The sequence below is a fragment of the Bubalus bubalis genome, chromosome 14 (assembly GCF_019923935.1).
Source record: "Bubalus bubalis isolate 160015118507 breed Murrah chromosome 14, NDDB_SH_1, whole genome shotgun sequence".
Taxonomy (NCBI): Eukaryota; Metazoa; Chordata; class Mammalia; order Artiodactyla; family Bovidae; genus Bubalus; species Bubalus bubalis.
The window spans coordinates 50,346,581-50,364,119 of record NC_059170.1 but is presented as its reverse complement, the minus strand read 5'-3'; the positions used below and the strand labels follow the sequence as shown (position 1 = coordinate 50,364,119).

Genomic DNA, 17,539 nt, shown 5'->3' with positions numbered 1-17,539 from the left:
ATAAATTATCTACCATGAAAATAGCATCTGCAAAAGCTTTCCACAGCACTGAACTCACTTAGCTACCAGTTATTGAAGACTGCATTTCGTTTCCTTGGGTTATGTCAGTTTAAAAACAGAAGACCGTGTGTTCTTGGAAGGTCCCTCTGCACTTCATGGAGTCCCCAGCTTCTTCTGCTTTCCTTAAGGATGCAGTTAACATCTGGTGGGAGCCTTTTCCTGACCATGTCTTACCCTCTTCTCTCTGTTCAGTGCTGTGCTTACCTCCTGCCACTGGAGGCCTTGGCTGCCTATCTCTCCTCTTCACTCAGCTGCTGACCCTGAAAGGCTGCATCATGTTCGCCTCCTGCCTGGCTCACGTTGTTGCTGTTTAGTCGCTAAGTCGTGCTGACTCCCTGCGACCCCATGGACTGTGACCCGCCAGGCTCCCTAGTCCATGGAATTTCCCAAGGGAGAAGATGGAGTGGGTTGCCATTTCCTTCTCCAGGGGATCTTCCTGACCCAGAGATTGAATCTGCATCTCCTGTGTCTCCTGCATTGCCAGATAGATTCTTTACCTGCTGAGCCATCTGGCTCATTATTCATTTTTAAGTGATAGTTAAATAAGTGAGTCACAGAAAATATCAGTATACTGTTAAGAGCCTGAGATCTCAATGCTGACATGCTTTCGTGTCTTCAACTTGCAAGTTTTTGTGTTAAAAAATTATTAAAGGATAATATATTCCTCCCCTCCCCAAATTTGACTTTTTTTTTTTAATTTTATTTTATTTTTAAACTTTACATAATTGTATTAGTTTTGCCAAATTTGACTTTTAAGTGAGAAGATTGTCTATTGAAAAGTCAGGTTTTTCAGTTTAAAATTGATACGAAGTTTTCAGTTGTGACACTAAAATTTCACTTCTATTTTAACTGAACATTGGCTTGTTGACAATTTTTTTTTCTTTTTGTCCTCATTCTGCTAACTGGCTCTAATGTTATTATAATTAGCAATTATGGTAAAGCAGAGTTTAAACAGGTAAATTACCAAAGGCAGTAAATGTCATTTTCCACATGAATTAAATAGAATTTAAAAAGTAATTAAAATTCTATTTTGGAGTCTGATGCTTTGATAAATGTATTTTTCCTCCCATAAATCTAAATATAAAGGTATGATTATAGGTTGCAGGGACTTATACTGATTATTCAGTAATATAATTCAGCATTTATGGTAAGGTAGATATAATACTTAATACTGAAGTATTAGTACAGAGTAGCATAGCTCTTACTAGTTAAGAAACAAGAGGTATAGCTAATATGTATTCTGTTCTCTAAAATTTATTTTACAAGCAGTTATTGAGCTAATGTCAAAGAGGACAACTCTTCAGTATTTTTGCTATTAAAGTAAGGATTCAGGCACAATTGAAGTTTAAAGTTACCTTCTTTGTATGTGGTTCCCCAACTTTTCCTTTCTGTGGATAGTGGGAAGACTGTTTTCATCTGTGTATGGATAAAAGTGGAACAGGCCAGATCTTTTTTTAAATACCAAATTGGGTCATGTGCAGAGATACTGGTCCCAGTTCAGTTGTTAATTAATGACAGGTATGACCCATAAAATTAACTTTGTTTCTTTGTTCTCTTTTTGAAGTTGTTTTTTTTTTTTTTTGTATGGAAAATCCACTTATTTTTGTTGGTGGCAATCCATGAACAGTTGATGTTTGTTCACTTTAATCGTATAATAAGTTATATATTTGAAAACTGATTTTTCATTCATGTATTGGAAGTACTTCTTATTTCCTTTGAATTATATGCTGAGTAAGAAGTGATTGGTGGTATAGACTTTAAGAATTGTCTTTTAACTTTTATATATATATATATATGTGTATATATATATGTATATATGCTGCTAAGTTGCTTCAGTCATGTCTGACTCTGTGCGACCCCATAGACGGCAGCCCACGAGGCTCCCCTGTCCCTGGGATTCTCCAGGCAAGAACACTGGAGTGGGTTGCCATTTCCTTCTCCAATGCATGGAAGTGAAAAGTGAAAGTGAAGTCGCTCAGTCATGTCTGACTCTCAGTGACCCCATGGACTACAGCCCACCAGGCCCTCCGTCCATGGGATTTTCCAGGCAAGAGTACTGGAGTGGGGTGCCATTGCCTTCTCCATATATATATTTTGCTGGCCCAGACAGTAAAGAATTTGCCTGCAATGCAGGAGACCCAAGTTTGATCCCTGGGTTGGGAAGATCCCCTGGAGAACGGAATGGCAACCCACTTCAGTATTCTTACCCAGAGAATTCCATGGACAGAGGATTCAGGTGGGCTACCTACAGTCCTTGGGGTCCCAGAGAGTTGGACACAGTTGAGCGACTAACACTTTCACTTTTTTCATAGTTCAAGCATATTGGACCAGGGAACTGGTTTGCCATAAGTCCATTTAGAAAGATTGAGTATCTTCTGAACAATAGTACACATAAAAAGCACAAAGGGTACTTAAAAATAGAGATTTCCCCCCCCCACCCCCAACACTTTTTTCCTTTCCCTCCCTTCTTAGTTTTTTCTTTTTCCTGTCACTACCATGTGTTTGGAGCTGATGTGATGAGTCTGTGTATAAACTCACTATAACTTTTTTTTTGGCCCTGCTGCACGGCATGTGGGATCTTAGTTCCCTGACTAGAGATAGAATTCGTGCCCCTGCATTGGAAGCATGGAGTCTTAACCCCTGGACTACCAGGGAATTCCCAAGAAAACTGATTTTTTAAAATTGTAACTTTTGAATTTTTTCCTCTGATTTTATTGAGATATTGTTGACATATGGTACTGTATATGTTTAAGGGTATATATTATAATGATTTGGTTTACATACATCATGAGGTGATTATCACAGTAAGTTTAGTGAACATCCATCTTCTCATACAGATACAAAATTAAACAAATAGAAAAAAATTGTTTTTTTGTGATGAGAACTTAGAATTTACTCTCTTAACTTTTATATAACATGCAGCACTGTTAATTATATTTATCATGTTGTACATTGCGTTCCTAGTACTTCTTTATCTTACAGCTTTTGACCACCTTCATCCAATTTCCTCTGCCTCTGGCAGCCACAAATCTGATCTCTTTCAGTGAGTTTGTTTGTTTGAAGTATAATTGACCTACAGCAATTCATTAGGTCCTGTTACACAACATACTGACTTAGTATTTCTATCTTTTCTTTCCTTGTGACTTTCTGGCTTCTTTATTGCTGTGTTTGAATTCTTTTCTCTTTTCTATGTGTACTTTTGTAGATTTTTGGTTTTGTGGTTACCGTGAAGTTTATATTTGTCTGTCTGTAGATGATTATTTTAAGTTGCTGATCTCTAAACACATTTTACGAACCCTGCATTTTTACTCCCGACTCTCCCACATTTACTGTTTTTGACATCATATTTTACACCTTTTCCTGTTTTGTATCACTTACTGTGAATATAGATGATTTTACTACTTTTGTCTTTTAACTTTCCTATGAAGTTGATTTACTTCCTTTCCTGTATATTTGTCTTTACCTTTCATAATTTTCATGTTTCTAGTTGTAACCTTTTTTGCTTAAGAGAAGTCCCTTTAACATTTTTTGTAAAGCTGATTTGGTACTGAACTCTTCCCTTTTGCTTGTCTGTAAAACTTTCGATCTCTCCATTAGATCTGAGTGAAAGCCTTGTCAGAGACCCATAATGTTTATGAACTTTTTTTTCTTTATACTTTAAAATTTTAAGTTGGAAGTGAAATGCACGTTTCTATTTTGCTTTTCTGATTAACCTCATAAAAATTTTTTTGTCATGTTCAGAAACCATTAACATTTCATTGCTTTTACGGTATTGCCTCATATATTAGATCATTATTTACTTAACTATTCTTCTGTTGTTGGACATTTAGATTGTGTCTCATTTATTTCTGATAAATAACATTGGAATAAACATCTTTGCAGGAAATTTTTTTCTATGTATAGATTTTTTTGTCTCCCCTTTTTCCTGAAAATATTTTTAAAAGCTTTTGAAACATACTGTCAAAATGTTTTCCAAAAGGGTTCAGCTGGCTAAAATCACCAGCAATAAACTGGAGTTAACATTCATCTTCACCAGCATTATGTTCATTTAAAAACCCATAGTTTTGGTTCACCAGGAAAAAATGGTATGTAATTATGGAACCATCCCTTGTTGTAGTCAGTACATGTTTTGTGTACATGTAAGCATAAATTTGGTACTTCATTCTAAGTATTTTTTCTACCAAGAATTTAAATTTTCAAGAGTTCTTGAGGAAACTTGTTCTTGATCAATGAGTGGTAGTTCCCTTGAATTTTTCTGTCGTTTAAACAGTTGGTAATAAACAGGGACAGTGTCTTTTTGCCATGATCGGAATATTAAAAACACTGAGCCCTCTTCTGTTCTCTTTCTATACATTTTGGAAATTGAAGGTTTAAGTTGATCATAAGTTTGTACTCAATCGTTCAGTCGTGTCCAACTCTTTGAGACCCTGTGGGCTGTAGCCCACCAGGCTCCTCTGTCAGTGGGATTTGCAGGCAAGAGTACTGGAGTGGGTTGCCATTTCCTTTTTCAGATCTAAGTTTGGAGTTAGTTTGTTAGAAAAACAAAGTTCTTATTTCTGCTGAAACTATTTGTAACAGCAAATGAACAACATTTCAAATGAACATCTGTCCAAACATTTAGTGGTAAATTAGAGTGTGAAATATTGAAGTTTTACCATTTGTCCATTGTCAATAAACCTCTTCTAATTGTATGATCTACTTAGATTGCTGTTACATTTCTTGATTTCAGACATAACTCTTGTCTCTGTTTCTTGGTTTATCAGTTTTGAAGATTCTCTGATTTAAAAAAATTAGGGTCTATTCTTTTCTCCTTTTCCTTTCTCCTCAGTGTTTGATATTTATGTATTTTCTTTCTTTTTTTAAAAAAATATTTATTTTAGTTTAATTATTATTTATTTGGCTGTGCCAGGTCTTAATTTTGACATGTGGGGTCTTTTAGTTGTGGCATGTGAACTCTTCAGTTGTGGCATGTGGCACCTAGTTCCCTGACCAGGGTTTGAACCCAGGCCCCCTGCATTGGGAGTGCAGAGTCTTAGCCACTGAACTACCAGGGAACCCCAATTTATGTTTTCATTTCTTGTATTATTTCGTTTATTACCTTAAGTGGTAATTTGCTAGCCTGTATCTCTGTTGTGTTGCTAAGATTCCTAGACTCTTGGTTTCCCCTTGAGTTCTGGAAACTGCCTCCAAGCGGAAGTTCTGGGGGGCGGTTGGTGCTTGTCCTTCGTTTCTTCTCGATCCTTCTTAGGGATCGTAGTTCTGAGCTGCTTGTTTTGTGGTATAAGGCCTGAAAATACTCGTTTCCTGTATTTTATTTACTTTTCTAGTTGTTCATGGCAGGAACATGATTTTGGATCCTCCTGGCTGGAAGCTGGTGTCTTTTAATGGCTTCTTAACTCCTGAATCTAGTGTTTGCTTCCTGGCCCTTGTATTGAAGTCTTCAGAGGGAAGCTAGTTCCTTTTCTTTTTAAATACCATCTTTTCCTGTGAGGCTGCCTACTTCTGACTTTCTGTTTCCTTTACTGGATCCTCCTACTTTGCTTGGTACCTTATTAATTGCATCAGTAATGGTAATATTACCACCAAAAGTCACCTTTGCCAGACCCCATGCTAACTTGATACCTGTTTTCATTTTAATTCATAAAGCAACTGCTTAATATTCTCTAGGGGTCTGTGTTACCCCTTCTTTCCTTCTGTGTATTCTCAAGTTTGGGGCCCCATCTGTTCGCTGATGACTTTTATATTTTTAGCACTGATTTCTGTACTGAGCTCTCAATCTGTCTACCTGATAGTCCGAGCATTTCCACCCAGACTTTTAAAAGGAGTACTGACCTACTGCAATGTAAGTGGAACTCCTCTGTCTTTCTGTGTCCTATTCTTCATCTCAGTGTTATTTAACCCATGGTTAAACACACACCAAAAAACAAGCTTCCCACAGACAGACATACACTCTGCACGTTAATTTGACTTTCTAATCTCTTCTTGCACCTAGCCCTACTTCTCCATTCCTGCTCTCCTTGTCTAGTTGCAGTTCTCATCTTCAGTCTGTTACTGACCTCCTAACTGATTGCTGCCTCTAGTTGTGTTCATCTAAAATCTGCAGTATTTCTAAATTTTAAATCAGAATGTGCTTCCTGGCTTAACTTGTCCAGTAATTCCTTAAATGCTGCTGGGCGACATCTGCCTTTGAACACAACACACAAATCTCCTTATTAGACGTTCGCTTCTCTTTATATCTTTCTCGTGTTGCTCCTATCACCTGCCCTCTCAGGTGGCATCCTCCCGACCACACCGTGCTTTTTTTTAAATGTTTGTTCTTGCAGCTTCCTGTATCCACAGCTTTGACTTGGCTAATACTTCCGTGTTCATTTTTGAGGCTTATTTCCTTGTTTCCAGGCCTCTTCATTTTTTGCTCCCACACTCTCCCACATGTAGCTCTAACAGTATGTCTATTATGCATTTAAAGGATCTTTGTTTCACTTTCTTTTACTATATTAGAGGTCCTAGAAGACAAGACATTTTAAAACTCAATATTTGTAACCTTTGCACTGCGGAATGCTTGACTGTCAGTCCACTTTTAGATAGTTCCTGTCTTAAATGACGACATGATTGTCCATCCTTGTTCCCAGATAGAAATGTGGATGTTTTCCTGGTCACCTATCTTTATCACATGTAACCAGCTCCGAGTTTTTCAATTCTGCTTTTACTGGGGTATATGTGTTTGCATTCTTTTGTTCACTTGTTTGTTCGCTTGTTCATTCAGTAAATTTCCCTCAGGGCTACTGCCTGTAAGACTGTGAACTAACTATAATGCATGCCAAACATTGCATTGAATCTGTAGAATTTATAGATTAATTTTTGGAGGAGTAACATGTAAGTATTAATATAATTTTGGGTACCTGAGGAAAGTTTTATAAGTATTCCTCTTTTTTTTTTTTTAAAAGCTTACTTGTAAGTGTTTTAACACTTCTCTTAGTGTAGATGAAATTTTAAAAATTCTGTTGTATTTTCTAATTTGTCATTGTTCATCTGTTGGGAACTGACCAAATGATCATCTTACTGGCCAACTTAGTCAGCTTCTTAGTACTTTTCATAGGCTTAGGTTTTCAAATATTGGTTACATCAGTGACAAATATCAGGGTTGTTTTCCTTCGAGTACTTAGGAGTTCACTTTTTTTTTTTTTTGCATCTTAGTACATTTCCTATCTTAGTACATTTGTTGAATAAAAACAATGATATTTGGCATCCTGGAATTATTCTGGACTTTAATGAAAATGCTACTTTCTTAGCAGTACCTTGCTGAGTATGATGTTTATTTTGAATAATTTGTAGTCATTTTAAGGAGGCATCACCTGTTCACTTGCTAAGAGTTTTATCCTTAATCCATGTTGAATTTTATCAGTAACTTGGTTGGCATTGGTGGTGATCAAGTCATTATATTAATGTAAAGAATTACAGTAATAGATTTTCTGAAGACAGATCCTCAGCGTCTCTGCTTTTTCCTGATTTATTTACTGCAGTGCTAGATTTGAATGCTAATGATTTATTGAGTATATTTTCATTTCCATTTGTAAATAAGATTGGTTTATACTTTTATTTCACTTAGTTCTCTGCTTTTGTTTCAGAATTATGCTAGCATTATAAACTTGTTAAAGCATTTCACTTTTTTTAGATTGGAAAAACTGAATTGTCTAAACAGAAGTTAGTTAATTAGTTATTTCTCAAAGTTATAGTAGCATGTGTTGTAAAATCATTTAGAAAACGGCTATTTCTTGGCATCTTTATTTCCCCAAGTTTAGTAAAGTACCAGGGGCAAAGAGCTTCTTTAACTCTTGTTGAATTTTCTAGATAAGTTCCTAGGAAATGATTTACTATGTAGAATTGTTTGTTATATTAACAGAGTTTGTTTTAGTCAGAGAAGCATTGTTACCCTGGCTAATTCAACAGGATATGGAATTAGTCTGGAAATGAAATACATGGAAATCTGTCTTCATGGATAGATTTTATTCATAGAAAGATGGCTGTTTGGTGATAGTCTAAATTCAAAGCTGACCTTTATAGGAAAATGGTCTCATTAGTATCACTCAATAGAGTATTTGCATAATTACCATGTGTAAAAAGACTAAAGGTAACCATTTTATAAATGTATTCATGTCTTGGGTTATTTTTACTATTTTCTTTTTTTTAAAGCTTATTCTGTGATTTAGAGTCATTATAATTAATTTATAAGTAAATGATATTTTAGAAGTTAAAGAGCTTTAATTTCAATAAAATTGATTCGGTGTATACATTCACATTTCCCCCCTTTAAAAAATTCAGTGTTTTCAGATATTCATAAAACTCTGGTATATTGTAGAAGTAATGGGACATCTGAGTGGTTCTCAGATTAATATGGCAAAGCAGTGGTTCTCAACCAGGGGCAGTGATGTCCCCACAGAACATTTGGCCGCATCTGGAGACTCTTGAATGGTCACAGTGGGAGGAAACCGCTGTCACTGAGTAGGTGGAGGCCGGAGGTGCTAGTGGACATAATGTCCTGCACAGGATAGCCCCCTATAAAAAAGGATCTGTCCCCAAATGTTAGTGATGCCAAGGCTGAGAAACTGTTGTAAAAGGAAAGCTAATATACACAAGTACCCAACATAAAAATGTGTTCTTAGATATGTGCTTATTCTTTCAGCAGCTATAACTCTTAGTGCAGTTTACAAGGTCCTTATGCAAAGTGTGTGAAGAGTATTCTGCTCTTGACTGACATCTAGTGAGACATTTACAAATAAATGTAAAACTGAAAGTTGAAATTAAAATGTAAATTAATTGTAAGTTAATGTAAATGAAATTAAATGTAAATCAGAGTTACAGCTAGTTGTTTTTTCTGCTCTTAGGAATTTCACATATAAATAAACTAAGAAGAGAATAAAGATTTGTTTAGCGCTACTGAGAAACAGGCTTCCCACCCAGGTGGCTCAGTGGTAAAGAATCCACCTGCCAATGCAGGAGATATAAGAGACACAGGTTGGATCCCTGAGTTGGGAACATTAGTTGGAAAAAGGAAATAGCAACCCAGTCTTGCCTGAAAAATCCCATGGACAGAGGAACCTTGCAAGCTACAATCCATAAGGTCAAAAAGAGCCAGGCACAACTGAGCGACTGAGCACACACACGCACACACACACACTGCGAAATTATAACTGGGAAGGAGTAGTATGTGGTAAATTCTTGGCTGAAGTACTACTATCTCTCCTTTATCTTTTACTTATATTCTTGATTTAATATTAGAGCTTAGGATATAAAATTTTTTCATAGTTTTCTGAGTAAGTGCTGACTTCTGTGTAAGACGTTTTGTATTTTAAAAATTGCTTTAAATTCGTGGAGTTTTAGAGCCAGTGGAGACCTAAGTGGTTTAATCCAATTTCCTCACTTACAGAGATTAAACAGTTCTGTTTCATAGAGATGAAGTGATCTAGTCTGTGGTTTTGCAGCTTGTCAGTCCAGATCTTAAACTGGAGCCCACCGCTCCCGACTGCTAGTTGAGTGTGCTGTCAGGGTGAGGGGAAGTGATTAAGTACACTCTGGGTTCTTCTGAAAGCTTTTATGTTTGTTTTTCAAACTATGAATATTAAAACTGTTAAATTCTTATTTTTTCAAACTATGAACATTAAAACTTAAATTCTCATTTCCTTTAATATATATACACATCTCCATATATGTTTTAAAATGAATTTGTATTTATGTTTATAAATCTCATGTTTTATTTAATTTTTATTTATAAGCATTATACATGTGTAAACATGGATATTTCAAATCTTTCATAGGCAACGACACCTCCAAATCAAGGGCGACCTGATTCTCCCGTCTACGCTAACCTGCAGGAACTGAAGATATCCCAGTCGGCTCTTCCCCCGCTCCCCGGAAGCCCAGCAATTCAGATTAATGGAGAATGGGAAACTCATAAAGATAGTTCAGGGCGTTGTTATTACTATAACAGAGGTACACAGGAAAGAACTTGGAAACCCCCTCGTTGGACTCGAGATACGAACACAAGCAAAGGAGATTCCCAGAGTCCAGGGGATCAAGAGGTATGAGGAGCTAGGGGGTCAACCAGTGAGTTACGGAGCTTTTTCTCTTTTTGTTCCTCAGAGAAGTAAATAGGTTTGCTTCTAACCTTTGAAATCTCTAAGATACTAAATCTTCTTTCCAAGTTTTATCATATTACTGCTTGTTGCTTCCTAGTGTGTAGATAGTAGACAGCAGCTAGCCCTGTGGCATGCTTACTTGTCTAGAGTTAACTGGGTTAATGTTGCCTATTGCCCTTGGTTTCCCTCACATGCTAGAAGATACTAATCCAGTCATTGTCATTGCCAAAGCAGTTAGATTTTTTTTTAGAAAAAGAAGGGAAGAAAATATGTGATGTGATTTAGCCAAACAAAAACCCAGTTATTTGATGCTTTTCTTTATGATTTGATGGGACTGGCAAGATACTTCTCAGTTTTTGTTAGAGGTACAAGATCACTTTTTATGTCTGTGTAGGGGAAATAAGTATAATAGAAGTCCTTTGCTACAGGCTGAACATACTCTAAGTCTGATAGTTCACTCTAAAAATATTATTTCTTGATTGGCTGGTTGTTTTCTGTTTTTTTTGGCCATGCCATGTAGCTTGTGGGATCTTAGTTCCCCTACCAGGGATCGATTCTGTGCACCTGCAGTGGAAGTGTGGATCTTAACCACTGAACTACCAGGGAAGTCCCTAAAATCATCATTTTCTCTGACAGGTGTCCATTACCATTTCCCCAACCTTGGTTTCATAGACACACACACAGACATACACACAGACACACATACTCAGTGGAACACACACACACACCCCTGGAGGGCGGTGCGACACACACACACACACACACACCCCCGCCTCTACCCACCCATCCACACACATACACACCCCCACCCCCCCATCCACACACACACACCCCTTTACCCCCCGATCCCCCTGGAGGGCAGTGCAATGAATTGGCCACAGATTCCCTGGGACTGTGCAGATGTGCAGAGAAGCCTGGGTAGGATGGATGGCATGGAGTTACATCCCGCTGTGTGGTAGACGGCAGTGCCTGCACACGCACAGGACACCTGCTCTTAGAGCAGCTGACTTGTACAGCAGAAACAGAACTCCAGCTAGGTAGGAGCTGGAGAAATCAGGCAGCACATCCTGTGTTTAGCAGAGTCTAAGAGCTTTGTATAGTTAATAACCCCTCCTCTTGTCCTATTTTTCAGTTGGTTATTTATAGCTGTGCTTTGGTGGTAGCTTGTATTAATACTTTCAGAGTTGAGGAATGAGGTGGAGGGTTAGTGAGAAATTGTTCATGCGTTACTATAATAAGAGAAGTGTTAGGGAAGTGATTTGAATTTGTGTGTCTAGAAAGATTTGAAAGTAAGTTGTCCTACATGTCATAATAAAGTCAAGTCTTATCATTTGGAAGAATTAGGGAAATGGCTAAATTATAGAATAAAGGGATTTAAAGTATGCACGGAAACTTGAAAAATAGCCTTTCTTAGGTTTCTGTTAGCTTCAGAGACTAGATGGGAGTGATCTGTAAATCGCAGTCTGAGCTCACACCTCTATTCTCTGCACATATTGTATAAAAATAGGTGTTTCCAGAGTGGCCAGGGCACACCTTCCAGTAACTTCTTGAGAAAGGCTGCGTATGGAGGTAAAACTGAGACCATGTGTGTGAAAATGTTGACACTGTACTCTCACATTTAATTGAGAGTTTGCCTGAGTGCAGAATTCTAGGTTGGATATCATTTTTTCTCACAATTGCAAGGCATTTTGAACTTGACTTTATGGTGATCTTGGTCAGCTGCATGTTGGATGTCTCCAGTGTTGGAACCGTGAGGTCTTCCATTTCAGACTGACCAGTCTGCAGAAGTCGGAACACTGGCCAGTAAGAGCTGCCCAGGGTGTTGGTAGCAGCATTTATTTCATACACAGCCCATTAGTCTCCCCTCTTTCTGTTTGGTACCCGTGTTCCAGTTGTGCCTGTTGTTTCCCAGCTCAGAATTCCTCTTGAGAGGGAATCAGTCCCTGTGCTGCTTCTGCGGGAATGGAGGGTGCACACTGGTGGCCTGGCATGAAAAGGGGATCCTAGCTATCTCAGTCCTCAGTTTAGTACCTCGGTTCCAGGAGGAACCCGAGCCATTTGAAGACATTGCTGTGTAAACTTGTTGGATTTCATCTTTCCTCCTCAGTGCCACCCCATCCCCCACCCGTTTAGATTCTGCTTGCTTTGTGGATAATTTAGGTTTTTGTTCATCTGCTTCTCAGCCTCCAGAGTTCTGTGGCTCTTGTGTCTTTCTGTGTTCTCCCTGTTATTGGGGGTTCAGATCTTCTTGAGCTTCTTTCAGTACTGTTATCTTATTGGGGTTCAAGTGGGAAAAGCCTCTCTTTCATTCTAACTCAGAAGCTTGTTATTTTAGTGGTTGCCCTAGAACAGTGGTTCTCACCTAGGGCAGTTTTGTCTGCAGGGAACATTAGGCAGTGTCTGGGGATGTTCTGAGTTGTTACAGCTCAGGAAGGGTTACCAGCGTCTCATGGGTAGAGGCCAGAGAAACTATCATGCATCCTGTGATTCACACGACAGCTCCCACCACGAGAAATAATCTGGCCCTGACTGTCCGTGCTGCTGCTGCTAAGAAATGCTACCTTAGAAGCTGTAACCAGCGTATGTGTCAACATCTACAATTAATCAGCATCCTCTTGCTCCTTGAAACCCTCCGAGAACTCTTTAAGTGCTGTGGGGCTCTTTGCTGTTGTTTATTTCCATTTTCTAGTCCCCTTTGCCCCCCATGACTGTTGTACATTTGTTGTTTAGTGACTAATTCATGTCCAGCTCTTTGGTGATCCCATGGACAGTAGCCCACTAAGCTCCTCTCCTCTCGGCAAGAATACTGGAGTGGGTTGCCATTTCCTTCTTCAGGGGATCTTCCCAGCCCAGGGATTGAACCCATGCCTCCTGCTTGGCAGGTGGGTTCTTTACCACTGAGCCACCAGGGAAGCCCCACTGTTGTACATGGAGAGCTTAAAATTAATCCTCATACTTACCACTTTCTTTTTCAGATTTCTTAGGCAGATTACATTATCTTGAATAATTTTTTTACTGCCTTAAGTACATATCCATACCTTTAAATTTCCTTGGTGAGCCTCCATTAGTGAAAGAGTCTTGGTTTTCATTTGCCTGGAAATTTATTTTTCTTTATTTTTCAAGACTGTCTTTACTGGTACACATTTCTAAGGTGATTGTTTGCTTTTTGTTTTTTCCCAGTTCCTTGAGACTTACTCTCATGTTTTCAGGCTTCTGTTATTAATATGCACAATTCAGTCTGTAGGTCTCTTCTTGCAGGAGGCTTTGAGGACCTTGAGCCTGTAATTTCACTGTGATGTGATTAGGTGAAGTTATCTTTTTTTATTTCCTGACCAGGCTTTTTGGGAATCCCAAATTTGAGGAGTTTCTACCTTTGATTAGCTCTGGAAAATTCCTATATATCTATATGCATTATCTATATACAGCTCCTGTCTCATTTTCTCTTTCCTCTCATTTTGGGACTTTGATTAGATAAATGTTTAATCTGCTTACTCTGTTAGTCATGTTTCTTGATTTCTGTTATACTTAACATTTTATTGCTGTCCCTCTCCGTGCTTTGTCTTCAGTCATTTTCAAGTTAGGCTCCTGTTTGCTGTTTCTCTCTTCATCATGTGTGTTTATTTGATATTAAACCAACCCTTGAACTTAAAAGATGTGTTATTTTTAATTTGTTTGGGGGAGCTACCCATGTTACTAGTTTGAAAATTGTGAAACATACAGAAAAGTGGAAAGAATAGCACATTGAGCCCCTGTATGCACGCACCCTTCATCTGGATGTACAAGTTGTTACCATTTCACCACATTTGCCTGGTTTCTTTTCTTTCTTCTTTACTGGCCTGGGTCTTCGTTGCTTCACGCGGGCTCTCTCTAGTTGCGGTGAGCAGGGGCTACTCTCTAGTTGCGGTGTGCAGGCGTCTCACTGCGGTGGCTTCTCTGCGGAGCTGGGACTCTAGGGCGCGTGGACTTCAAAAGTTGCACACATTTCTTTCTACCTCCTTTCACCCTTCTATCTCCACTAATTATTTTATTCTGAATCATTTGTCCAGACAATGTAATGTTTTATTCTCTAAGTATAAGGACTTTTTCCAGTAAAATAAATTGAAAACATATTGAAAAATGCATTTATCACATCCAAGAAATTTAATATCTGAATATTATTTAATACAAAGTTAATATTCAGTGTTTCTCACTGGTTAGTTAATATCCTTTATGTTTTTTATTCCTGCAGTAAAGGATCCAGTGAATGATCGTATATTGCATTTATTTGTCATATTTTTCTTGGATCTTATTTTCTACTTTATTTTTGATTATTTCAGTATATAAAGTCTTTAAGAGTCTGAATATGTTGTTTTTCTGCTGACTCTTGCTCATGCTGTTTGTTTCGTATCGTGTGTGTATGTTTTAATGTGAGATGATAGTTGTTGGAAATCATAGATAACAAATCTTAAATGCTAACTTTGAAAGTTTCCTTCAGAGAGGCTATCCTTGTGTTTCTTTCAGGTGCCTGGGGAAACTAGTATCCTATGAACATTTGAAACTAAATTTTCAGTTTTAGTTTCCCTAGGCCACCTAGGTAGTAGTAATTTGAATGCATAAAGACTAGCTTGTTGGGTTCTCCCCTGATTTCCCCCAGTTATTCCTGTGATTTTCCTAGTGTGCAGTAGAGGGACAAGATTTGTTTCTGGTTTACCCTATAATCTGCAGGTATAATTCTTTGGGGTCCCCTGTCTTTATTGTGGGACTCCCTGCCTTAACATTGTCCCAAGTCCTGTTCCCCAGCACGTCTGCATGGTCTTGAAAACTAATGTTTTAGCTCAAGGTTTGGCAAATGCCTTCTCAGAGAATGCTGCCTTTTTATTCTCCTTACCGATCTGGATTCATGCTTCCAGTTAGTTTTGTTCCTGAGTATTTCTTAACCTCTTGCTCCTTGATGGTTTTGGAAAAAATTGTGATGTAATATGATGTGACATTTGTATATATTGCCAAAATGATCACAATAAACCTAGTTAATATCTGTCACCATACATAGTTACAGAATTTTTTTTTCTGGGAATGAGAACTTTTAAGATCTACTCTTTTAGCAAATTTCAAACGTGCAGTGTTGTATTATTAACTCTGTAACCATGCTGTAGATTCCATCCTCAGGACTTAATTTGTTTTGTCACTAGGAGTCTGTACCTTCTGACCCTCTTCACCCATTGCCCATGTCTCTGTCAACCACCAGTCTGTTCTCTGTGCCTATGAGCTTGCTTGTTTGGTTTGTTTTCACATTCCACATGTGAGTGAGATCGCTGGGTATTTGTCTTTCTTCTGCAAGTTATTTCATTTAACATACTGGCCTCAAAATCTATCCGTGTTGTCACAAATAACTAAATTTCTTTTTTTTTTTTAATGGCTGAATAATATTCTCCATACAGATTGCCTTTTATTCTGTTTCTAAAAGATTCTTATTGTACCTCTCTGATATTAGCTTATGTTTTAAGTGGTCTCAATTGGATTAAAATAATCCTGATTTTTCAGGATTCAGTTAGGTTTTCCATTTTTTTAAACCACTGCTATTACAGAACATGTACAGCTCACTCCATTCAAGACTTCTATAAAGTTGTCTTTGTCAGTTTTTATGAACATGTTACTGACATTAGGATGTTTGTTACTTGTACAACATTGAGACTCTACACATCTGAGTGTTTCAGACCAAATACGATGGTAGAAAATTTGATCTATTGAGTAGATGTAATTGTAGAAACTGTTTTACCTGAATGTGACCCTGGAAGGGTCATTTGCAGAATTAGCCCAGTAAATATTACACTGAATTTCTTAATTTTTCGGTGTTATGTTTGAATTCATTCAATTTTTTTTTTCTTTCTTTTAAAGTATAGTTTTGAATAGTTTTTAACAAGCATTTGTGTTGAGTGAGTCAGAAAAACTTTATGATCAATTAGAAAATAAAATACAGTGTTACAGAGCTAGTGTCTTTTCCTCCCCTCTCCCATCCCACACACTTTAAAAAAATTAGCTCAAGATATATTTATTAAGCACTTTCTGCTGGGTGTTTGGCTAGGAACTTGCAATTAATAGGTGAAATTTTCAAGTATCTCAGTCTAATGAAGAGCCCTTACCTCCTACTTTGCTTACACATAAATGTGTGTACATACATTTGCTCTATCCCCATCATTTTTTAACCTGATTTCAGTTGAAGGTAGCACAACGTAGAAGGTAGCATTTTTATCTCAGTCTGAAAACATTGTTTTCAGTTTCATTATAGTGAATATTTGTAGGCTTGCATTAATGCAACATAATAACTTATTAATTTCCCCCGCACCACTTACAGTGTACCATTAAAAAGACTAAACAATTTGTTTTGAAAATTAACTACTTGAATATATTCAAGATCTTTTAGTATGTATAGCCAAATAAAGTCAATTGCTTAGATTTTCAACTGCTGTATATATATATTCAAAGAAGAACAATCCTTATGTTTCTGACTATTTGTAGCTTTTTTCATCAGAAGAAAACTACCACAGCATTTGTCACAGCCAGTCAGATAGTCAGTGTGGTTCTCCTCCAAGGGGTTGGTCAGAAGAGGTGGATGAACGTGGGCATACCTTATATACCAGTGACTATACTAATGAAAAGGTACATTCTTTTTTTCTCATCTAGTTTTCTTGGCAGATTCCTCTCATAAAATTGTTGTGTACTGAAGCTCTAGTAGTATTTTAAAAACTCATGAAAATATTTTCTTGTAATTCTGTAGTCCTGTCGGCTGATAGTCTGAAAACTCAGTGTAACTACTGATTCATGGTTTTAAACTGCTTCCAGTTATCATAATTTTTGTGGTGTCAACCTGTTTAAGACAGAATCTTTTTAAGAGTTAGACCCGTTGAGTGTCATTCTGTTTATGCCTCTTCAATAAACATATTTCTGTGTTTTTCTTGGCAAATAGTTTTTTGGGAATAGTTTTCTCAACATGTCATAATAATCCCCCTCACTTCATTGCTTTTTATTTTATAATCAAGTTATGTAAAACAAAAACCATGAATCTAGTGCTTTATGATTAATTAGTGTGAGAATACTTGTTGTAATTTTGTGTTTATTATCAGAGAAGGTAATGGTTGGTTGTGCTAGTTTAAAAAATAAAAGCCTTGTGAATAAATGGAGATAGGTTTTTTCACTCCACATTGTTTCTTTAATTATTTAACACTAGAACACATGAAAACAATAATTTTCATTTATTTCACAATCAAGATCATATGTTTTAGTCTTTACTCCTTCATATTTCTGGTATTATATGAAGTTTTGTTGTCGGTGTTACTTAAATTGTATGAATAAGCTGTGTTGGCTACAGC

The 17,539-nt window shown here is 37.3% G+C and overlaps 1 protein-coding gene and 1 non-coding gene across 12 annotated transcripts in view; one reads left to right on the top strand and one right to left on the bottom strand.

The window, feature by feature from the left end:
• The window catches only part of ARHGAP12 (Rho GTPase activating protein 12), a 146,889-nt gene that overhangs the window by 78,768 nt on the left and 50,582 nt on the right, over positions 1-17,539 (top strand). For 7 of the 11 annotated variants that reach the window (XM_044928065.2, XM_044928066.2, XM_025264305.3 and 4 more), the window contains 2 exons: positions 9,873-10,136; positions 16,689-16,829. The exons of 1 other annotated variant lie outside the window; for it this stretch is intronic. In XM_044928065.2, coding sequence (XP_044784000.1) covers positions 9,873-10,136; positions 16,689-16,829 — 405 coding nt within the window. The remainder of the gene's footprint in view (positions 1-9,872; positions 10,137-16,688; positions 16,830-17,539) is intronic. 3 more of the 11 variants (XM_044928068.2, XM_025264308.3, XM_044928067.2) reach the window with 1 other exon arrangement.
• Positions 5,042-5,114, bottom strand: TRNAG-CCC. Its single transcript has one exon. It is a non-coding gene; the product is annotated as a tRNA-Gly (tRNA).